The sequence below is a fragment of the Nansenia antarctica genome (assembly GCF_963989245.1).
Source record: "Nansenia antarctica genome assembly, chromosome: 15".
Lineage (NCBI taxonomy): Eukaryota > Metazoa > Chordata > Actinopteri > Argentiniformes > Microstomatidae > Nansenia > Nansenia antarctica.
This window is the reverse complement of record NC_137685.1, coordinates 2,070,656-2,095,655: the sequence shown is the minus strand read 5'-3', so window position 1 is coordinate 2,095,655 and position 25,000 is coordinate 2,070,656. Positions and strand designations below refer to the sequence as shown.

Below are 25,000 nucleotides of genomic sequence, written 5' to 3'. Positions count from 1 at the left end.
GAGACAACTGAATGTTGAAATAAACTGCCATCCAACTGCAATCCAAAATAGACGATATTGTATCAAATCGAATGCCAAATATGTTTAAAAAAAACATTATTCCTGTTGGAAGGTATAACATCATGTCTGCTTGACCTGTACTTCCCTCGACTATGGTTGTTAATATAACCGCTTGCATATCTGTATTGTTTACGGTGTTGTCTCACGGCCCCCTTAACAACAGTCTTTTCTTTATTCTTCATCTGGCCCTATCTGCTGCTGTGTGTGTCCTGGCCCTATCTGCTGCTGTGTGTGTGTGTGTGTGTGTGTGTGTGTGTGTGTGTGCATGCATGTGTGTGTGTGTGTGTCCTGGCTGGGCTGTGCTGTGCAGTTCAGTGAGGCAGATGAGAATCATGCAATGTGCCAGTGAGAGAGAGAAGACCACGTGTGACTAAACATAGCCGCATATGTCTGCAGGTCTCCAAGCATGAATGAGCACAACAGAGGTATTTTGTATCAACACCATACTGAACCCCGCTGCATTATTCATACAGCAATTTGATTGCCCCGTATCAATAAATGATTAGGGAATTGAAATTTGCTAGGCCCGGGGTATCCAGGAGAGTCCTGGATAGACTGACCAGACAAGGCGAGTGTCAACTATAGACTGGAGCGTGCCTGTGTTTGGCCACTGTTATTAAAGCAGCCCCTTCCTTCGTCTGTTGTTTCAGAGATCCTACAGCTATCTGGCCGCTGTGTTGTTATATAATAATCCAGCTGCTTACTGGAGCTGCTCGGCTCGCCAGACGCAGGCTCCTCGCTCCTGGGGTTTCAGCCAACCACCTCTGCCGACTGCCCATTGGTCTAACTGGAGGCTGGAGGGGGGGGGGGGCAACTGCCAACTCCACTCCAGTACTGGAGGGCTTACTGTCCTGCTGGTTTTTGTTTAGACTTAGATCACTGATCACTTCATTGATGTATTAGTAGTGTTACTGTTTTCCCCGGATATCACACACACACACACACACACACACACACACATGCATGCACACAGGCATGCAAACACGCACGCACATACACACACACACATGCATGCACACATGCATGCAAACCCGCACGCACATACACACACACACACACACACATACACACACACACACACACACACACACATGCATGCACACAGGCATGCAAACACGCACGCACATACACACACACACATACACACACACACACACACACACACATGCATGCACACATGCATGCAAACCCGCACGCACACACACACACACACACACACACACACACACACATACACACACACACACACACACACACACACACACATACACACACACACACACACACACACACACACACACACACACACACCTGGATTTCCTGGTCTGTATCAGTCACTGATCAAAAGGGGGGGAATGAAAACCAGTACACTGCAGGCAGGTCTTGACGACTTGTGGCGTTAGAATTATAAGGTTCTATCTCCATGTTTGTCAAAATTGAGTTTTTTACATAATCTGATCCATTAGGTGTTTATTTCAGATTCAGATTCAGATTCAGATAACGTTTATTGCCACTATGCATTACACATATAGGAATTTGCTTCGTCACCACAGCAAGTGCGTTTATACTTTTTTCACGTGTCAAAAAAACAGGACAACACAACAACAACAACACAGGACAGACAACAGTGCATTGGATAGTGCGGTATAAAGTGCAGTGCAGAGTTTTTACAGTGAGTCCAGTGCATATTCAGTCCTGGGCAGACTTGGGGGCGGGGGGGGGAGCGGGGGAAGCCAGAGTCATTTATCAGCCTGGCGGCTGAGGGGTAGAAACTGAGCCTGTGGCGGGCCTTCAGTGCCTTAGGCAGCCGCAACCTTCTTCCAGAGGGAAGCAGGGTGAGGAGGCCGTGGCCGGGGTGGAAGGGGTCTGCCATGATCTTCCTTGCCCTCCTCAGAGCCCTGGTGTCATGCAGGGAGTTGAGGGAGGGCAAGGGACAGCCGATCACCCTCTCTGCTGAACGTAGCACCCGCTGCAACTTGGCCTTGTCCTTGGTCGTTGCAGCAGGGAACCAGGTGATGATGGAGTGGGTGAGGATGGACTCTATGATGGCCGTGTAAAACTGGACCATCATGGACCTCGGCAGCCTGAGTTTCCTCAGCTGCCGGAGGAAGAACATCCTCTTCTGGGCCTTCTTCGTGAGGGCCTCGGTGTTCTGCTCCCACTTTAGGTCCCGGGAGATGGTCATGCCTAGAAAGCGGCATGACTCCACGGAGGCCACCGGGGTACCTCCCAGCGTGATGGGAGGGGGCAGGGCTGCTTTCCTTCGGAAGTCCACCACCATCTCCACTGTTTTCAGAGCATTTAGCTCCAGATTGTTTAAACTGCACCAGCTTATTAATGCCTGTGTTGTGTTATTTTAAAAATGTTGACATTTTTGAGTTAGTAATTCATAAAATACAAAGGTTCCATCTCACAGAACATAATGGAATGTAAAAACTTTGACGCTCAATATCTCTGAACTGCCCTAAACGGAGATAGAACCTTATCATTCTAAACAGAGATAGAACCTTATCATTCTAAACGGAGATAGAACCTTTTCATTCTAAACGGAGATAGAACCTTATCATTCTAAACGGAGATAGAACCTTATCATTCTAAACGGAGATAGAACCTTCTCATTCTAAACAGAGATAGAACCTTATCATTCTAAACAGAGATAGAACCTTCTCATTCTAAACTCACATACTGGAGTTGTGTGCCCCTGCTCTAACTACTAACTGCACAGTGAGGCCAAGGATATAATGAGTATGCAGTGAGAGAGTGAGTGATGTTAGAGGGATGTTTTGAATGGACACGATGACTCATCTTTGTGGAGCAGGAAAACATGTCCAATCCATTCCTCTGTACTGTACAGAGAGAGATACAGATAGAGAACACCAGTGTGTCCCAGGATTCAGTCTGTCAACATAACGGGACATTTGACTGTCATTGGAATTCCATGGAGATGTCTGGCTGTGCATTGACCGCTTCTCTCGCTTAACCACCAGAATACCAACCAGCTCTTCTCTCCCTCCCTCTCTCTCTCTCCTCTCTCTCTCTCCCTCCCTCTCTCTCTCTCCCTCTCTCTCTCTCTCTCTCTCTCTCTCTCTCTCTTGCTTTCTCTCTATCTATCTCTCTCTCTCTCTCCCTCCCTCTCTTTATCTCTCCCTCCCTCTCTCTCTCCATCTTTCTCTATTCTTTCTCTTCCCCCCTTCTCTCTCCCTCTGAGACAGAAAACAAGTGCTGCATCACCATTTTAATTCTGGCGTGGGTGTGCAGGTTTTTTTTTCGAAGGAGGGAGAGGAGGGAGGCATGGAGAGAGAAGATCAGCAGGCAGGAGTGTACTAGCGAGGGAGACCATGGGTTTGAATGTTAATGACTTCCAGGAGGAAGAGTGCAGAGGTCTAGGGAGAGTCCTCCTTTAATCCCCTCCCTATCGGACCAGGGACCCACAGTCTGTTTACAGGCTTTGCCTCTCTTTGATTCTGATTAATTAGTGGACCGGCGAATGAACGGCTAAGGACCTCAGTGGGTGCGTCTCTTGCAGAAGGAAACAGACTGGCACAGACTGAATGTGCTCGGAAAGCTGGAGATAGTTTCACTCAATGCTGCCTCGGTGTTCTTATAAGCACTCTGGCTTGTGATGCTATTTAAAGTGATATGGTATATAAGGCAGTACTCATGCATAGTACATTGGCACATTGTTAGCTTACTGATGAGTTGTGTGTGTTGTTGGGTCGACCATGGTTGTAAACCACATGGTAAATATCCAGGAAATATGGTTGATTTTGCAACATTGCTGAGGAATTCACTGTTAGGTTGCTTCCCTACAATGCTTGACTATCAAGAGGATTTGGACGGGAGACTCCAAAAGCAGATTCAAGGATGGCTAGTGGGGAACAATATCATTGTATGCATTCATATTAGATGGTACGGTTATAATCATGGTATGATGTGGTATTATCTGTGGTTCTATGCAACCCCATTTCTTCACAGTCTCTCTTCACACTCTCTCTCACACACACACACACACACACACACACACACACACACACACACACACACACACACACACACACACACACACACACACACACACACACACACACACACACACACACACACACCCTATTCCGTCTACCCCCCCAAAAAAACGTTTTGTCATATTCAATAACATGCATACATCAGTCCTGATTAAATGACACAACAAAGTCGTTGTCGTTGTCTTCTTCTCCAAATTCTCAGGGGACCTCAAACCTTACTTTTTTACTCTTTCGGTTACCATGGATACCCCCAGTATCGCAGTAGCAGGCAGCCGATCGGAGGCAACAATAAAAAAAACTCAGGCGGCTCTTTGAAGTCTCTCTACACAATTTGTCTAACTAAAAAACTGCGAGCGAGTCCCCCTCCCTTGTGCCACACGCACGCACGGACGACTCCCCAATCTAGTGACAGCGGAACAGAGATCAATGTAATCTTCCTCAGCACAATCCAAAGCCACTGTCACCATCTATCTCTCTATCCCAGCGGAATGAGGGAAAGGTGTGAAATCAATTCTGCATTTAATTAAGGAGCATGAAGTCAGGTTTAAAGAGGTGACCTCTAGAGCTACTCGATGGGCTGTAATGGATGGGGCTGCTGGTCAATGCAGACGGGGGCGAAAGGGTCCTTAGGACTCTGGGGGATGTGAGGAGTTGTATTCTTCTCAGGTCTTATAAAACACCGGGGGAGGCTGTGGCGCAGGAGGTAGAGCCGGCATCTAGTGATCGCAAGGTTGGCAGATCGGCGGTTTGAAACCCGGCTGGCCACATGTCGAGGTGTCCTTGGGCAAGACACTGAACCCCCAAATTGCTCCCAATGAGCGGGGCCGGCCGGCGCCTTGCATGGTAGCTTGCCGCCATTGGTGTGTGAATGTGTACATGTGAATGGGTGAATGAGAGGCCGTTGTAAAGCGCTTAGGTGCTATATAAGTCATATAAGACATTTACCATATTATATATTTTTTAAAAGGTCTTATAAAACACCTCTAGTCAGGCTTGCATCCTTCACCAGGTGATTAGTCATGGTTTGGGTGGTGATGCGTCATCCTCTGATAAAGGAGTCTCGGCCGTCTGAGCTATTTGCAACGCTAGGAAAATCTTGGACACCTCTTAGCAAAGTGAAGGTGTAACGGAAGTTTGGCTACGGCATAGCTGTCAAGCAAGGGTATAGATTCAAGCTGCCCTCAAGTGTGGGCTTTTTAACTTTTTAATTATTAAAATCTGGTTTAGGAGAGTAGGAGAGTAGATGATGACTAAAGTAGTCCAGAGACAATATTCCATATTGATGACCTTAGCACTATTGACTCACAAACATCAGAGTTCTATATTGTAGATCTGAATTTGATACCTCTTAACAATATGGTAGCCATGGCTTCTGATAGGCATGGTGGCATTTTGCCATAGACCACAATGTTCACACACCACCTAGGCAAGGCAAGGCAAGTTTATTTGTCCAGCACATTTCATACAACAGGGGCAACTCAAAGTGCTTTACATACATTATTTAAAAATACAGCAAGAGCAGCATAGTAAGAAAATAAAAATGACAATGAATAAAAGCAAATATAAGAAGTAAATAGATAAAACATTTAAGACAATAGTTAATGGAAAAAATACATTGATAGACGTGTTTGTGTTTAATCATAACTGCTGCAAAACATGAAGGTCTTTAGCTTAGATTTAAATATTTTAAGGGTTTGGGCCTGTTTGATTTCTTCAGGGAGTTTGTTCCAGGAGCATGCAGCAGCGTGACTGAAAGCTGCTGCACCGTGTTTTGTTTTTACTCTTGGAATTATTAGCTGATTAGCCTCAGCTGACCTTAGGGACCTAACCTGACCTAGTCTAATCTAATCTAATAAAGATACTCTCCAGAGGGGCTAGGCCTAAACCAAAACAAAGTGGTGTAGGAGTCTTCATTTCAATTTGGAACTGGGGCATTTATTCAGCATAGTGACAGCATTGTTCTGTGTGCAACTCAGCTACTTTATCCTGCCTCGGGCGGAACCTATGAATCCTCTCTGATGTCAAGACAGTAGCGTGACAGGATGTGTTCCCTTGTCAGGTATGTGCCCCCCCTCTAATACGGGTTATAAGAGGTATGGAGGCGCTACTGAGTTGAGCATGGTTAACGCACATCACCATGACATTACTTACATGTCACCGATGCATTAACATTAATTATTTAATTCAGCACATTCCTTTATGTTATCTCAATTTGTCAGTTTAACACCAAAAGTAATCACAATTTGAATGATATCAGATTACAGATGCAATCAATGATATATCATCTGCAAGCATCAGCAATGTCTTGTATGTTTTGAATACAGAATTATATTCATGCAGCCGATCCACAGTGCATGGAAATGATCAAAATCAATATTCTAATATTTGCTAAATGTGATTAATAAGGGTATAACGTGATTGACAATCTTTATTTATATATAATATGAATTATTCCAAAAGTATTGTAATATAATTCATATTCATGGTATCATCGATAACCGTTATTAGTAATCATGAAACTGCTTTGCATAAGCGTAACCTATCATTGTTATTTTTACAATAATTTGTAAGATTCTTCTTTAAAAAAAACACTTTCTGTCAGATCGGGAACACTATTTGACAAGGGAACACTATCTGACACGAGTCACGCATGGGTAAGTGCACTCGGGGAAGGAGCTAGGAGTTATGGGTTTCAGAGTGGAATTGCTCCCTCTCAGCTATACAATCAACGCAGGCAAGACGTTTAGTGCGCCACCTACAGGCCAAGTAAAGTATTCGTTGAAATAGTAAATTAACGCTTGTGAAAGGAAATGAACGAAATCCCCCCTCCCAAAAAATAGGGTGAAAATGAGGAACTCTTGAAGAACATTAAATCATATCAAACTTGACACGTGGTATGAAGATTTTGCAATTGCAAAACCAAGCACTTCTTTAACTTACCAATCAAGGACCCCAATTGAAATAAGCCAGTGGCTTTCTTGGGTTTTTATCCTGTTAGTTGACCTTGTATGTAATATGTACTTTCATGTACCTACTTCTGCAAATCTTCTAATAATGTTTTCAATCAATCAACCATCAATATAGAGGCCTCAATGTCGGAACCAATCTCCTTGTTGCATCATCTCTCCGTCTCCACCCGGACCTCTTTGCTGTCGGACCGGTACAACTCGGAGGCGAATTCGTCACATTGTAACAAATTAGTTTCCGCGTGAGACTTTTCTAACTCTTAACTGAGCTCAGTTGAAAAATTAAAAATTATTATTATTATTATTATTATAATTAACTGACATCGTGACATCACCATGGCGACGGACTCCTGGGCCCTGGCGGTGGACCAGCAAGAGCTCGCGGCAGAGTCGGTACGGAGCACGAGCTGTGTGTTGGTGCATGGGCCTGTAATGCATGTTATGCATGTCTGTCTGTCTGCCTGCCTGTCTGTCTGTCTGCATGGGCCTGTGATGCATGTCTGTCTGTCTGGCTGTCTGTCTGTCTGCATGGGCCTGTGATGCATGTTGTGCATGTGAATGAATGGTGTTTATTGTCATTGATATAGTACAGGTACCATACAACGACATTTAGGAGGGGGGGCTCCCCTGGTGCTAGGAAAAAAAGACTAAAAACAAGAAGGGAAAAGAGCTGGTTTACATAAATAAAGGCTATGTACACTATCCACTATACTATACTACTATACTATACAAATACAACACTGTGCTGTACTCTATGCTATGCTATACCTATTCTAACATTTCCTATCTCTGAACCTTATATACCTGAGGGTTGTCATATTGCACATAGTGTTATTGCACATTCATTTAAAGTGACAGACTCTCTGTCTGTCTCCTAACATTCTGGAACTCTCTGCCACCTAACACTCTGGAACTCTGCCACCTAACATTCTGGAACTCTCTGCCACCTAACATTCTGGAACTCTCTGCCACCTAACATTCTGGAACTCTCTGCCACCTAACATTCTGGAACAGTGATTCTCTTGCTACGTTGTTGGATCAGGCTAGGGTCGGTGGAGAGAGCTGCTGTCTTGTTAACGAGCTGGCCAGCTGATTGACTATTTGTAGTCCCCCTAGAGATGAATGCATGATCGTCTTGATAAATGCATGTTTGTTTGTTTCTATGTTTATGTTAACCAGATTTAAATTGTTGGTTTTCACCACGCAGGGCTGTGATTATATTTAGTTTGCAATGCGAAACCGATACTAGGTCCACTCCACTGGCTCTAGTAGCATAGGATGTTGACTGTCTCTCTCCTCATCCAACATGTGATGGTATAACACACGTGTGTTCTCATGAGTTGTAAACTGCTGACTGGCATATTATCCCCATATAAAACAACTGTTAGTGGTCATGGAAAAGACTGAGGTCGTCATCCAGGGGAGGGTCGGATACACTTGCACTTCCCAGAAGTCGGGGGGGCTGCAAGAACACCCATGTCAACTTAGAAACTTAACTATGTTTTTTGTTTCTGTTTTTTTTCTAGATCGGTAACCTGCATATAAAAGAGAAACCCGAGGAAAATGGTGAGAATGTTACCCCATATCTACTAGACACGAATATGAGTATGATTATATATGAGATATTATGTTACACCTAATACCACAAGATGACACAAAGTTGTTTCCCAAAGGCACTTCAACCGCTGCACTTACAACAGAAGCAACAAGCACCGCAGGTGCTGCAAAAGCAGAAGGAGATGCAGCCAAGTGCGCGGACAAGCCAGTGGACAAGCCAGCAGCCAAGCCAGCGGACAAGCCAGCAGATGAGGATGACAAAGGTGGGTACTCCCAACAACTCAGGCCTAGGCGACACCACGACCAAACGCAATTTGGATCTCTGGCCACACAAGGGTTTTCTCATCGTCGCGCAAAATAATCTCTGGCCACATGGAACCACGTATTCAGGTACACTGGGCATGCGCGTACCAGAAAATGATTCAAATATAATTGAGACAGTACCGTAAAAGAATAGAAATTCATTCATGTAGACATTTATGTCACCTTCCGATCGATCTTCTCTCCACTTACATTACGTCTGCATCCAAGATATGGCATGTGTTCGTTATTCATCGGTGTAAATTTAGGTTGTATAAGAAGAGCTGATGCATGATAAACTTTATGATAATTGTTGAAGTGCCTCTTGCTAAGATGTTTCTAAGACGATAAATAATATCACAGCACTGGTTTATCAAGTGTAGGCTATTTATAGCACAAGACTTGTGCTGAATGGTTGGGTCGCACGCAATGCGCACATACGTCAATCAATCAAACTTTATTCATACAGCATATGGATGTTACGTGCCTAATGCCTAGAGCTTTGAGGCGCACACTTGTTACTTGCTGCTTTGATAATTAAATGTAATATATATAGCACAAGTCATGCATTGGATGTAACCAAGTGCTGAACAGTATTAAGTAAAGCACGATACATTTCTGGGTTATCGAAAAACGCACCCAATCGCCGACCACAACAGTCTCCTCTCTGGTCTTCCGAAGAAAGCTATTGGCCAGCTGCAATTAGTCCAAAATGCAGCAGCGAGAGTTTTAACCAAAATAAGCAGATGAGCTCATATAACTCCTATTTTAGAAACTCTACACTGGCTTCCTGTTAAGTTCAGAATAGATTTCAAGATCCTTCTGCTTGTTTATAAAGCTCTCACTGGCATAGCACCAGAATATCTGAAAGATCTAGGCATCTAGGCATTAGGCGTGTAACATCCATATGCTGTATAAATAAAGTTTGATTGATTTATGTGCGCATTGCATTACACAACGACAAACATTAAATTACACAGATTAATAACGTATGCATGCCATATCTTGGATGAAGACCAAGAGATGTAAGTGGAGAGGAGATTGAACGGGACTGCAGGAGTTTTCATTACTGAAAGCAAATGACCCAACCATTCAGAATGAATGAAAGTGAATGAATTTCTATTAACTTACGGTACTGTCTTTATATTTGAATCATGTTCTGGGTCTACCAGTACCCACATGTACCTGAATACGTGGTTCCATGTGGCCAGAGATTCTTTTGCGCGACGATGAGAAAACGCTTGTGTGGCCAGAGATCGAAATTGCGTTTTGGCGTTGTGTTGTCGTGGTGTAGCCACAGCCTCAGTTACTCCCGGAACTCTAGATGACCTGGTGATGTAAATGCAACGTTTTAGAGCTGCTGCTTTCTCTCCCATACTTGCTTTCATTAAGGCCAGATGGCAGGTAATACATTACTTCTGTTCTGCTTTCCGTTAGCAGATGACAAGGCAGCACAGTCACTGTTGAATAAGTTGATACGAAGTAATCTAGTGAACACAACAAACCAAGTAGAAGTCCTCCAGAGGGATCCCAACTCTCCACTGTACTCCGTCAAATCGTTTGAGGAGCTTCGACTGTGAGTAACTTTCACAAACTATCTATTTATTGCCTACATCCATGAGTTCTATTTTGAGTGATGATTCAGTTAGTTAGTTAGTCAGTTTTACTCAAATCTGAGATGTCGTTTGCACTGGTAACATGCCCGTTTATGTTTTCATTTTGACAGCAAACCTCAGCTGCTCCAAGGCGTCTACGCCATGGGCTTCAACAGACCCTCCAAAATACAAGAGAACGCCCTGCCCATGATGCTCGCAGAACCGTGAGTCTCTAAGAGCTCTGATCATATCGATGTCACTCTAGAATCCTTTCTAAGAGCTCTAATCATATCGATGTCACTCTAGAATCCTTTCTAAGAGCTCTAATCATATCGATGTCACTCTAGAATCATTTCTAAGAGCTCTAATCATATCGATGTCACTCTAGAATCCTTTCTAAGAGCTCTAATCATATCGATGTCACTCTAGAATCCTTTCTAAGAGCTCTGATCATATTGATGTCACTCTAGAATCCTGTAGAGTCCTGATTTAGACAGTCACACCTGTAAAAACAGCTCTCAATGGATTTGACAGTTTGCCTGCCTAGTTCAGGAGAGACGGTTGGTAGATTGTTATCCTTCTTAGGGCAGGTGTCTGGTAACATTTGTGCTACATGAATAGGGTTGCATAGTTCCTAAGTGAACAATGTTTATTGCGAGCTTTCAGTCTCAAGGCTCTCGGACCATTGTAAACAACAGCTGTGTGACGCGTCACTTATCGATCAAACCAATCAACGGCCTATAACCTCTCTCCCTCCCTCCCCCCCTCTCTCCCTCCCCCCCCCTCTTTCCTCTATGATGTGTGTGGTGCTCTGGTGCGCTCCTCCAGCCCACAGAACCTCATCGCCCAGTCCCAGTCAGGTACGGGGAAGACGGCGGCCTTCGTCTTGGCCATGCTCAGTCACGTAGACCCCAATAACAAATGGCCACAGGTGAGCTGATGCACAGGGTCAAATTATATGACTATTATTATTATTATTTGATTATTATTATGTGATCATAGCCTCCTTGATTTTACTAGAGTGGTAGTGTGAGGTTCTAGATGAGAAAGAGTACATATCGTGACGTTAGAATTATAAGGTTCTATCTCCATTTTTGTCCAAATTGATTTTCTTACATAATCTGATCCATTAGGTGTTTATTAATGCCTGTGTGGTATTATTTTTTTTAAATGTTGACATTTTTGAGTTAGTAACTAATAAAATACAAAGGTTCCATCTCACAAAACATAATGGAATGAAAAAACTTTGACGCTCAATATCTCTGAACTACCCTAAACGGAGATAGAACCTTATCATTCTAAGCTCACGATTTACATCAGAAAAGGCTCTAGTTCAACACTGTACTGATGTAATGGTTTTCTCTCCACCGTCCCTCCCTCCTGCAGTGCTTGTGTGTGTCGCCCACCTATGAGCTGGCCCTGCAGACAGGGAAGGTGATCGAGCAGATGGGGAAGCACTACCCCGAGGTGGAGCTGGTGTACGCCATCAGAGGCAACAAATGTAAGTGGCCTAATTTCCTATATTATGGGTGGTAACATGAGGTTTGGTAGTATTAGGTTCAATACAATGATGAGTTTTGTCAGGAATATGTTTAGAATGATTATGGATAGTGAGAGGAAGGGAGAAGGACTTGTGGTGATGGAGAGAGTGATGATAATGATGACCTTTTATAATGATGTTGTTGCTGTCACTGGTTATGAAGATGAAGATGATGATGAAGGTGATGATGATGATGATGATGATGATACCATGTGTGTGTTGCCTCTCCCCGTGCAGTGCCGAGGGGCATCCAGCTCCAGGAGCAGATCGTGATCGGGACCCCCGGCACCATGCTGGACTGGTGCCACAAGTTCAAGTTCATCGACCCAAAGAAGATCAAAGTGTTTGTGCTGGACGAGGCCGACGTCATGATCGCTACGCAAGGCCACCAAGACCAGAGTATCCGCATTCAGAGGTGAGAACCTTTACACACACACACACACACACACACAGTATCCATCTTTATCTTTACGAAGATGAGACGTTACCTCCTCTATTCTATGTAGTCTTGTCAAAATACCAACATTTTGACTTTGATACTGATACCAGCTTAAGTATCATGATTTCGGCATCAGGCGACCTAAAAGAATCAGACCTGTTCGCTGACCTGACGTGATTTGAACTCCTTGTAGAGGTCTGGATGCCTATCAGAAAGATGCTTGGCTAGATGTGACGTGTCGCCTCCCTTTGACTGCATGGCCTTGTAGGTCTTTGACAAACAGGCTGTGTGATTTCGGTCGACACTTGCGGCTTGACATCCATCTCTTTCCTCCTTTCCTCACCCCCTCCACCAATCATTTCAGCTACTTCCATCAGGCCGCCGTTACAGAATTCCACTGGCCTGGAAAAACACATACAAAACATCCTTCATTCCCACTGCAACCACCGCCCTGAACACTTTAAAATAGAAAGTGCATTGTTTTTCTTTTTAAACCATAACACTGCTGTTTTTTATTTTTTATTTTTTTAATGACTGGACTTTTTAAACAGGCACTACATTTTATAAACACTGCTATGTCTGTCTGTTTTTATTGTATGTATTAATGTATGTGACCTATGTGTGTTTTTAATGTGGAAATGTGTTCTTGAGCTGCACTTCTGCCTGTCGAAGGAGAATTTCTGTCACTGTGTGACAAACAATAAAGCTATTTTGAATCTTGAATGTCAACGCCACATTATGTGGAATTGTTTAGCATTGTCCTTCCCAGCCACACGCCCACTATGCATGCAGAGCACACTGCCCCCCCGTGAGCATGTAGACAAATGACACTTATAACACCATATTCAGCACAGCTCAAAGTCAATACTGCATCCGGCATTTATGGTAAAAGAAAAAAAAAGTCATGTTTGACGGTTTATAGAACCGTTTTCAAAGCAGGGGTACCGTGACACTTTGGTGTAACATCGTTGCAACACTGATTCTACGTGGACCCAGCTGACCTCTGACCCCTGTGTGCCAGGATGTTGTCCAAAAACTGCCAGATGCTGCTGTTCTCCGCCACCTTCGAGGAGACGGTGTGGAACTTCGCCCAGCGGATTGTTCCGGACCCCAACATCATCAAGCTGAAGCGCGAGGAGGAGACCCTGGACACCATCAAGCAGTACTACGTCCTCTGCAACACCAAGGAGGAGAAGTTCATGGCCCTCTGCAACATCTACGGAGCCATCACCATCGCACAGGCCATGATCTTCTGTCATGTGAGTCACTTGTAGGAGAGTTCTGTAGAATTTGCGTTTCAATCAGTTGAAGATAATAATAATAATAATAACTTTTTATTTGTATAGCGCTTTTCCTGCAAACGTATAGCGCTTTTCCTGCAAACGTTGCAGCTCAAAGTGCTCCAATCATTATATAATCATCATTTAATTATTTAGTCATTTACGACACTGACGACATCAGCAGCACCTTTGTCCCCCCACCGCTCCCTCCTCCCACTAACAATGCTAACACTGTTCCCACTAACAATGCTAACACCCCTTCCAAACTCTCCCCTCGACACTCGATCTCTGGATTGTCATCTTTTTCCCCCCTCTCCCCCGATGAGATTCTCACACTTATCATATCAAAGCGGGCAACCACATGCCCTCTTGACCCCATCCCCACCCCCCTTCTCCAATCCATTTCCGCCCACATCCTTCCTTACCTTACCACCCTAATCAACTCCTCCCTATCCACTGGATCTGTCCCAGCGGCCTTCAAAATAGCCAGAGTCAAGCCTCTCCTCAAGAAACCTACCCTTGACCCATCATCTGTCCACAACTACAGACCTGTATCCCTTCTCTCCTTCCCTTCCAAAACCCTTGAACGCGCGGCATCTAAACAACTGACTGACTATCTCCGGAAGATGGATCACTTAGACCCCCACCAATCCGGCTTCAAGGCTGGGCATTCCACTGAGACTGCGCTCCTTGCTGTCACGGAAGCCCTCCACTCTGCCCAAGCTTCCTCCCTCTCCTCTGTTCTCATTCTCCTTGACCTGTCTGCTGCCTTCGACACAGTCAATCACCAGATCCTTCTCTCCATCCTCTCAGACCTGGGCATCTCTGGCACCGCACACTCCTGGTTTTCTTCCTACCTGGCGGGCCGCTCCTACCAGGTGACCTGGAGAGAATCGCTATCTTCTCCACGAACCCTCTCCACTGGAGTTCCCCAGGGTTCCGTCCTAGGGCCCCTACTCTTCTCCCTCTACACCAAGTCTATTGGCTCGGTAATCTCTTCACATGGGCTCTCCTACCACAGCTACGCAGACGACACTCAACTCTTCCTGTCCTTCCCCCCGATGGCTGACCACCATCTCAAGCTCAATCTTAATAAGACAGAGCTCCTCTTCATCCCCGGGAAAGCCTGCCCTCTCCAAGACTTCTCCATCACAGTGGAGAACTCTACTGTAACCCCCTCCCTGACAGCCAAGAACCTTGGAGTGATCCTGGATAACCGACTATCCTGTGCGGAGAACATCGCTCCTGCAGATTCGTCCTCTACAACATCAGAAGGATACGACCATTCCTTACCAGAGAGGCAGCGCAACTCTTGATCCAGGCACTGGTCATCTCCCGCCTGGATTACTGCAATGTACTCCTGGCTGGGCTCCCCGCTTCAGCCATTAGACCTCTGCAGCTCATCCAGAATGCTGCTGCCCGGCTGGTATTCAACCTCCCCAAATACTCGCATGTCACCCCTCTCCTTCGCACCCTGCACTGGCTCCCGATAGCAGCTCGCATCAGATTCAAGACCCTGGTGCTTGCTGATTCACATGCTTAGTATTCAAATGTATTGATTGTAAGTCGCTTTGGAATAAGGCGTCTGCTAAATGCCAAAAATGTAAATGTAAATGTAAAGGCAATATTAAAAAGATGGGTTTTTAGTCTTGACATGAACATATGTGCTGAGGTTGCATCCCTAATGTAAACTGCCAGTGCATTCCACAATCTGGAGCATAACATGAGAATGCAGCCTCACCAAATCTCTTCTTTTGTACATGTGGTACACAGAGAAAACCAGCGTCAGATAGTAGATGGTAAGATAGTATGCTCTGATAGTATAACGGTAAGCACTTAGAATAAGAGGACTTACAGCAGACGTAACGTTATCATCAACCCTATGGCTTTTGTCATACCGTCATTTAAGCAATATCACACTCGAGGTCGTACCTACGACCGAATCACAGCCGTGCTGATATTCAGTATAACTGCACGACCTCGAGTGTGATATTGCTTTTATACAACAGTTCTACAGCGCCATTTATTAGTTAACAGTAATAAGCGACAACAGTTTATGATTTGTTTGTTTATTTAATCATTTATTTTGGCTCCGTCAACAAAAAGTAGTTCTGTTGCCTAGTAACCTGAACACAAACATCTGCAGGCTAGCTACTTTGTATTAACGGTCATTTCGGAGTGATACATATAGTTAAAAGTCCCAGTGCTGTTATACTGTATATCAGCACTCATGGAATGCCTCTTGTCCAATCAAATTACTTGGTCGGAACTAACTGTTGTATAAAATCATTTAGAATGAACTCATATTGTGCAGATTGTCTCTTTCATTGGAATCTACCCCCTTCTATTGTACGTCTTACAACGTTCTGTGTATCCCCCTTTTCTGACCCTCAGACCAGGAAGACAGCAGGCTGGTTAGCGGGGGAGCTGTCCAGGGAGAACCACCAGGTGGCGCTGCTGAGCGGAGAGATGCAGGTGGAACAGAGGGCTGCGGTCATCGACCGCTTCCGCGAAGGCAAAGAGAAGGTCCTGGTCACCACCAACGTCTGCGCCAGAGGTAACCTGATCACAACATGGAACCATAGCAGTATAGGCCACAGCAGACTAGCCTCTCAGAACATAGGGTTATGAGATTACATTTACATTTTTGGCATTTAGCAGACGCCTTATTCCAAAGCGACTTACAATCAATACATTTGACTAAGCAAGTGAATCATCAATCCACCAGTCGTAGCAGGAAGAGTAATCCAGCTCAGGCCCGGGGCCATTGGCAGTCACATTTATTTTTTTTATTTTTTTTAATAGACATGGAGAACAGAGAGACAGTACAAGGGGGGCAGTAGACGTCATAGGGGACACAGTAAAGGGGAAAGCGGGTGTCTCAGGAGACGCAGTTACAGTGATTATACTGTTGGATGAGACAACAGTACTAAATGAAGTGTTATTACAAAGCCAGACATTTGCTGAATTATGAATCAACAACTGCATGAAAACATGACCCGACTCGAGGAAAAGATGCAAACGTCACGTTTGGCTGGTGTATAACCCTAACCCTCAACTGCTGATGTTTAACCTTCAGGAATCGACGTGGAGCAGGTTTCCGTTGTGATCAACTTTGACCTGCCAGTGGACAGGGAAGGTAACCCGGACAACGAGACGTACCTGCACCGGATTGGTCGCACAGGTCGCTTTGGGAAGAGAGGGCTGGCCATCAACATGGTGGACAGCAAGTTCAGCATGAATGTCCTCAATAGGATCCAGGAACACTTCAGTAAGTCACCAACCAGCCACACAACCACAGGGAGCTCTGTACCCTTTCACAGGGTTCCCGCGCTGGTCTTAAAAAGCCTTAAAGTCTAAAATCCAACAATCCAATTCACGAGGCCTAAAAAGGTCTTACATTTCAGTTATTCGGTCTAAAAATTAGGTGCTAGGTCTTAAAAATGAGATCCTGCAAAGAAATCAGTCCGACCACATCTATTTACGCGGAAATTAATCGAGCTGTAACCCAAAAAATGCCAATTCACTTCCTCGTTTTATTTGCACATTTGAAAATGTTTTTGGGCTATTTGAACAAACACAAATGATAACTGGCGGTCGAGTCGTGGCGACCGTTGGTGAAATGTTAACTTAAGTGACCTTCTCCTGACTTCCTCCTCCACAGATAAGAAAATCGAGAAACTGGACACGGATGATCTGGATGAAATAGAGAAGATCTCCAGCTAGAGAGAGTCTGTCTGCAACCACACAGCCGTAGGCTCTGGCCTCAGTACCCCCCCCCCCCCCAGGACTGTCACATAGTGTTTTACAATTATTTTAATTTTATTGTAGAATCGGAGAGCAAAGCCACAAACACATTATGTTTACATGTGGAAATGTCTCAGATGTTGTTTTCTAAGTCTATGAAACAAACCCTGTTTCACTCTTTGTACTACTTAATAAAGTCTAAGTTTTAGCCTTGTCATTTGTAAAAGTGTATGTCGCGAATCAGTCCCCGAAGACAAACTTCTACCCCACGAACAGACCTCAAGAGTAGAATTCCTCTGAGTATTATGCCAAATAACACTCAAGAACTCACTACCTTTACTCAATGTTCAAAATGAGGCTAGTTTTCAATGAGCAGGCAAAAGATAAAAATGATTTCAAAACAGTTTTGATCGACTGACACAATTGGGACTTTAGTTAAATGTTAAAAAGACTTGCGTTATCATAGTATTTATTTCAGAAACTTAATTAATATAGGAATTTAAATGGAGTACAACGAGTGAAACAGATTTCTTATTTTGTGAGGTAGACGTTTTTTTTTTTAAACCCTTATGTTACATTGCTCAGATGGTGATGGTTGAGTATACGGGCTTATGCAGTGTCAGCCTTTTAAATGTGCCACTGCATTACATATGACACATTTAAATGAATGAGCTTACTGTTAGTGCCAGGGTTTGTAGTCAGAAGGCCAAACGCTCATCCTGCTCATTTTAGTCAACATTGGACATATTGGGCCGGTTTCAGAGACAAGGCTTAAGCCTAGTCCTGGACTAAATCACACTTTCAATGTAAAATCTCCATTGAAGATGTTTTTTAGTCTAGGACTAGGCTTAAGCCTTGTCTGTGAAACCGGCCCATAGACATTTAGTCATAATCTTGATCAGCATCCTGTACAAACCAATCAGGCATCATCTCAATATATTCGATCAGTCAGAAGTTATTAACACCGTTATTTGTAAATTCATCATCTTGCAGTTGAACTATTTGTTTCTATTTCACTGTCTATATGAACAGCATCTCTGTCTCCACACTCTTCTGTTTAGACATTAGACGTCGGTCCAATTTGATGAATTCGCTAAGTGTGTTACTTTCCTGCCATCTTTGAATCAGGGTTCCAAGTTTGGATGTCTGTCTGGATGTCTGTTTGGATGTCTGTCTATTTCATTGTGTTCCTATCCAATCATGTGAACAAAATAGGCCAGCCCATTAAATATTTAGTTCTTTAAAAATAAAATAACAAATAAAAATATATAGAGAGAGAGACATATTTATAGATAGAGGTGATGTTATTGAACCAAAAATAATGAATAATTTAACTTTGTTCATTTTTTGTTAAATAAATGATAACAAAGATGAAAAGAAGAAAAAGTTGTAGTAAGGGAAACCCTATGCCCTTCTAGCTGGTGTTGCCCCTTTTGGCTGAAATTACCTCCTTCTCTCCATATTGTTCAAATGAAGATCAAATGTCTATATGTTGAAATATGTTGGAAAAAACCCAAAGGTTTTATTGGGGGTGTCCTATCTTGATCATATGACTATCGGCAGTGCTTTGACACACATTATGAAAATATCATGATAATTCATTACGTTTGTGAAAGTCGACAAAAAACAAAACAAAGTATGATCTTACTGGAGAATAACTTGATTTTTTTATAGAGCTTTTCAAAGATTATTGGCATGGATATTCTGAGCAACACTTGAAATTAGGTCATATTCAAAATATGACTACTCATTCTCTCCAATGTGTGATTGTTACGCTATCACATTCACTGTTGATTAACAAAAATGGACGTATGGAACTATAGTACTTTGTAGATATTTTCGCTATATTAGGTCAAAGAAATCCAGTGTGGTTGAATCATTGATTTATATTCACCGCTAACATGTAAAAAACATTCCTTACGAGATAACATTTTGATACATGCAACATCTCTCTATCACAGTGAACTTGAGTACAGTGCATTCGGAAAGTATTCAGACCCCAATGCGCTGTAGTTCTCTAGCGGTTTACTTGTCAAAGTGATGCTGTCTGTATGCATTATGAGGCTTCTCAAATATGTCCTTTGTAATGACTTACTTTTTTGCTTGATTTGAATGCTGCATTAACTCCAAGGGCAATGACATGTAATCAATCAACTATTATATCCTTTAACAAACGTAACCTCGCTCTTACTGTTATTATGCTTAAGCAGGACAACATTATGTTATTCTAACGGCCTGCTAGTGGGACTTTTACTTTGAAAACCTGGGAGTATATTGAATGAGAGAACGCAGGGTGAGAGAGAGAATCCCGTTGGGTGTTGAATGGCATGTCTGTTATATCCTATCTGGGTCTTTGTTAAGGTAAGGAAGCATGTATGCAGGTTGTTTGGGACATTTGGATGTATTCTTACTAATGAGAGGGTGTGTTCTGAGTACAGTTTGTTGACCCCATATATACGTATATACCCCTCTGAACCCCTCTGAACTAAAGCCATGAAACTCAAAACAGATATGGCAATAGTCTTCTACACTCCACTTCTACTAACCTGTTCTTTCTGTCTACATGACACTGTGTGTAGACCAATTTCTCAATTGGTTGATCTGCAGCAATGCATGATGGTAAACCAAGGTTTAAAAAGGTGGGAGTAGTTGTTAGGTGTTATGAAGGTGTTTTGACAGGCTGTTTTAAGTAATGTGTCATGTTCCATACCTACATTGTGTTCATGGACACATGGTCATATTTATGAATGATGTTGAAATAAAGAACATAAGTGGGTGTTCACTGTTCAGTCATTCCATGCGTCTCCTCTGAACTGTGATGTTACGATGTGTGTATAAGAAACATCGACATAACTGTTAGAAATGTACCAAACCGTTTTTAATTGGTATACCACTTATTTACAGTAAATACAACATGAAAAGATTGTGCACAAAAAACATTAAGGTCATGTTCTCACATGAAAGTCTGAATCGAGACCCGGAACAAGTGGATGAGTTTGCAACATTGTTGCATTAATTATTTCTCTGATTTGCGTTCTCACAGCCCTTCATGTAAACAAAGTAACATACGCAATCGAAGCAACAGACGTGGTAGTTGATTGGTCAGAAAAATGTAGAATTGCCCGTTCGTCCCGCTCTTATCCAGATCAAGCGGAGCATCCGTTGGTTCTTTGCTCCGGGAGCGACTTCGAATGCACGTTCTCACAGCTCCAAACGACGCAGAGCAAAGCGAACTTTATCCTAAACTCTGTTTCAAGTGAAGCAAATGTTCTAGTGAGAACACACCCTAAGAAATACCAAGATGTCCACTTTGTGTCCCACTGGAGTCATGGCTTGAGTCCTGTGAGGAGGGTCGATGCAGATCTGTGAGACAGAAACCAAGGAGAGTTGGGCTACAGATTGTCTTTTATCTATATGCCCAAGAGAGGTCATATAGAAGACATGCAGGAACAAGCCATTAATGTCTGTCAATCATAATGTTAAAAGGCCCAGTAGTAGGTAGATCATTCTCACCTAAGTCCTCATACTCCACTCTGGTCAGGAAGAGGCCGTCTGGGGGGGCAGTGAGGTTCGGTGGGTAGGCCCGAGAGTCCTGGGCCTCCAGTAGTTCCTTTACCTGAGAGACAGACAGCTTTCCCTGGCCCACGGCCACGAGAGCCCCAGTCATCCTACGTACCTTTAACAAAGGAGTAACAAAAACAATGAGTTGACCCAACATAATAACTACAGTTGTTGCTCTAGGGCAGGGGGGTCAAACTCAAACTTACTGAGGGCCAGGCTAAGGTTTGTGAATAAAATCTGGGGCCAGACATTTAATACAATGATATCGACCTTTATCTATCTATCTATCTATCAACCATAGTCTATAGAAGACAATCTAAACATCTTTGAATTGGATCAATGATTTGCATTTTATTGTGTGTTACATTCTCCACATAGTGGTGTTAAACACTCACTGCAGACTATATCGCTTCATTGTCACATGTTCACCTGAATAAAGACAAGACATCATGGTGTGTTATGTGTGAAATGAAGGAAGGCAGCACAACACTTACCTGTTTGTAGAGAAAGGATCTACTCTGAAACGTGAGCTCCCAGAACTCAATCTCTCTGCTAGAAAACAAAAGGGGGCATGCAAATGAATTAGAACGTGTATAATATGAGATTATTAATGTAATCTCCCTGGTAAAAAAAATCCAAAGACACAGGGGTAACATGCAATACGAGTAAATGCCTAGCTGTACCAATGGACACTGTCACACAGAATTAATGACTTACTCTTTGATTTTTTTTTTTACAATCTTACCAAACCATTTGTTGGTGTCCTTGTATTGGCCGTGGGATCCTACAGTATCTCCAACCTGACCATCAACCCAGACGTTGCTTTTGTTTTGATTGAACGCATCGCCCCCCTGAGGCAACATTTAACCTTTCAGTTTGACCTTTCAGTCTGACCTGCCAAATGGGCTTTCTGGTCTCCAGGCGTGTGTGATGATGTCATCATATTGGATGCTGTTTCAAGTAAGGGTGTGTTCTCACTAGGACATTTGCTAAGCCCTCTTCAGGTCATTGATATTCCAGCGCTCCTACAACATCTCGTGACGTTAGAATTATAAGGTTCTATCTCAATTTTTGGTCAAAATTGAGTTTTTTACATAATCTGATTCATTAGGTGTTTATTAATGCCTGTGTGGTGTTATTTTTTAAAATGTTGACATTTTTGAGTTAGTAATTCATAAAATACAAAGGTTCCATCTCACAAAACATAATGGAATGTAAAAACTTTGACGCTCAATATCTCTGAACCACCCTAAACGGAGATAGAACCTTATCATTCTAAACGGAGATAGAACCTTATCATTCTAAACGGAGATAGAACCTTATCATTCTAAACGGAGATAGAACCTTATCATTCTAAACGGAGATAGAAACTTATCATTCTAAACGGAGATAGAACCTTATCATTCTAAACGGAGATAGAACCTTATCATTCTAAGCTCACGATAGGGATAGAAGACGGGATGATGGCAGAGGTCAGATGTGACTCATGCAGCAGCTCTGTGAATGAAACGGCGCCATTTGCTTAAATGCCACGTGCATAACAGGCTAGAGCAGCTCAACAGTGCACAATAGGCTGAATACAGAAACATATGAATCAGATTGCTGCTTGCCAGATTAGGTTATGGTTAGGTTAGGTTATTAGGTTATGCTACCTATTAGGTTGTTGCTGTCCTTTTCCGTCTTGTTTTAGCATTGTGTTTCCTCCAATTGCATCAAAGCAGCAGACAGACAGACAGACAGACAGACAGGCAGGCAGGCAGACAGGCAGACAGACAGACAGACAGGCAGACACAGACAGACAGACAGACTAATAGAGCGTGTGCAGGAGCAGTAAAACCAGTGCTGTGAGAATTGGGTCAAATGCAAATTTTAATTTCACTGTTAGTGTGGTTAGTATGTGTGTGTGTGTGTGCGTGTGTGCGTGCATGTGTGCAGTGCATGTGTGCATGTGTGCATGTGTACATCCGTGCATACCTGTGTGCATGTGCAAGGTCAAATCAAGTCTACCATTCCATGTGATGCTCTCAACACAAACCTCCGAGCAGGTTCAGAAGAGCACGCCCACACACACACACACACACACACACACACACACACACACACACACACACACACACGCCCACGACAGTATGAAGTGTGACCCAACGACACCCACGGTGTTCCTTTCAACACATTCTCGTCCCCGTCCCTGTGAAATGACTTACGGGACTGTATCTCCAGTGTTACACACCAAGCAATATGCGCCGTATGAAACATTTAGTTCAACCTTTGGCATTTTCAATAATTCACCAGGCAGGTTTCCTCTGGTTTTATCCTTGTTGCTTATAATAGCGCCTTCATGAAATATGTACGCAGGGCTCAGCTGCTTTCTCAGTCTATCTCCGCGCACCCACAGAACTGTAAAACGGGCAGAGAAGATGACCTTTGACCCCTCACCTCCTGCTCATCACCTCTTCCAGCTCCTCCCCTCACGAAGGCGCTACAAGTCGTTGCCCACAAAGACTAAACGCTTCACTAACAGCTTTTCCCCACAGCCATCAGAGTGGACTGTACACTTACATAGCGCCTTTATCCAAAGCGCTTCACAACGGCCTCTCATTCACCCATTCACACGAACATTCACACACCAATGGCGGCAAGCTACCATGCAAGGCGCTACCATGCAGGGCTCGAACCGCCGATCTGCCAACCTTGCGATCATTAGACAGCGGCTTTACCTCCTCACTGACATGACCGACATGCACACGATTGTCTTTTTTTTTTTCGTCTGATGTTGTCTTTGAGCACTTCCTTGTTTTTGTCATTTGTGTGCTGCAGTGATTAATATGCTGTACTGAGAACACATTCCACCGGCTTTGGTCATGTGGCTAATACTCTATCTATCTATCTATCTATCTATCTATCTATCTATCTGTCTATCTATCTATCTATCTATCTATCTATCTATCTATCTATCTATCTATCTATCTATCTATCTATCTATCTATTATTAGATATTAGATATTAGGAACGGTCCTTTAGTGAGCATGTGTGAGGGGCAGACTGTAGGACTAGTGTGTGGCATTTTGACAGATTGCAACCGCCAAATTATTGATAGTTCAGATACCATCAATCTTTGGGATTGGGGAAAACGACACGGCCTTATACTGGGTAACCCCCCCCCCTATCTCCCCCCTCCATGGCCCATACTGCGCACCATATTTTCAGGGTTAATAATTAAAGCCATGAAAGCGGTATTTGGCATAAGAACGACCCCCCCCGCTGCAGCCATTTAATCCTCTAAACCCCCCCTCAGCCCACCTTCCACCCTTTAATCCACAGCTGCAGATTATATTCGACACCCTGCTCTCTACAGGAACTATCTCTGTGAGCTCATCTGGACCAGGAAGTGATGTATGATGACAGTAATGGCCGGGGTGTTTAAGCGGTTTCAAAGTCACCACTGTGTACGAGGCGTAGCTTCAGGTTTGGGCCTGGCCTAAACAAACACTGATTGACAGCGTACTGTGTCATACTGCTCTGTATGACAGCATGTTGTTGTTTCACCACACAGAACCTCAGGCGTGCCTGTGGCCGTATCTCATGACCGGTATTGTACCTCTACTGTACAGAGGGTAGAGTTGAGTATCTGTGTTAGTACAACTGAATTCTTTCCCCCTGTGTGTCTCTGTGTTTGCTGTGTGTAGCCACGGGAAGTGTTAGTGTGGTTAGTATGTGTGTGTGTGTGTGTGTGTGTGTGTGTGTGTGTGTGTGTGTGTCAGTGTACCTGTGGAAGTGTGTGTGTGTGATGTCTCTGCAGCCTGTGGTATTCAGTAATTCAGTAATGTCAGTGTTAGTGTGTCACTGTACCTGTGGAAGTGTGTGTGTGTGTGTGTGTGTGTGTGTGTGTGTGTGTGTACCTGTGGAAGTGTGTGTGTGTGTGTGTGTGTGTGT

The 25,000-nt window shown here is 43.6% G+C and overlaps 2 protein-coding genes across 3 annotated transcripts in view; one reads left to right on the top strand and one right to left on the bottom strand.

The window, feature by feature from the left end:
- Nucleotides 1-7,332: 7,332 nt before the first annotated feature.
- Nucleotides 7,333-18,059, top strand: LOC308170806 (ATP-dependent RNA helicase DDX19B). Of its 2 annotated transcripts, XM_080545647.1 has the most exons (12): nt 7,333-7,441; nt 8,575-8,614; nt 8,722-8,868; nt 10,346-10,481; nt 10,632-10,724; nt 11,329-11,431; nt 11,887-12,001; nt 12,278-12,455; nt 13,501-13,738; nt 16,154-16,316; nt 16,839-17,030; nt 17,424-18,059. In XM_080545647.1, exons 1-12 carry the CDS (start codon nt 7,385-7,387, stop codon nt 17,483-17,485), a joined length of 1,524 nt encoding a protein of 507 aa, XP_080401773.1. In that variant the 5' UTR covers nt 7,333-7,384; the 3' UTR covers nt 17,486-18,059. The 2 variants fall into 2 exon arrangements, with proteins under 2 accessions (XP_080401773.1, XP_080401774.1); XM_080545648.1 differs by lacking the exons at nt 7,333-7,441; nt 8,575-8,614 and having other exon boundaries at nt 8,840-8,868; nt 10,343-10,481.
- Nucleotides 18,060-20,792: 2,733 nt separating this feature from the next.
- pusl1 (pseudouridine synthase like 1) overlaps nt 20,793-25,000 on the bottom strand; it is a gene marked incomplete at both ends in the record, with an annotated part of 18,476 nt that continues 14,268 nt past the window's right edge. The window contains 3 exons of the mRNA XM_080545764.1: nt 20,793-20,869; nt 21,020-21,182; nt 21,562-21,616. Coding sequence (XP_080401890.1) covers nt 20,793-20,869; nt 21,020-21,182; nt 21,562-21,616 — 295 coding nt within the window. The remainder of the gene's footprint in view (nt 20,870-21,019; nt 21,183-21,561; nt 21,617-25,000) is intronic.

Bases quoted from the DNA above. Each gene is read 5' to 3' on its own strand.
- LOC308170806 (XM_080545647.1), top strand. From the start codon at position 7,385: ATGGCGACGGACTCCTGGGCCCTGGCGGTGGACCAGCAAGAGCTCGCG. The intron at 12,002-12,277 runs GTAAGTGGCCTA...CTCCCCGTGCAG, and splicing joins CGCCATCAGAGGCAACAAAT to TGCCGAGGGGCATCCAGCTC. The intron at 13,739-16,153 runs GTGAGTCACTTG...TCTGACCCTCAG, and splicing joins AGGCCATGATCTTCTGTCAT to ACCAGGAAGACAGCAGGCTG.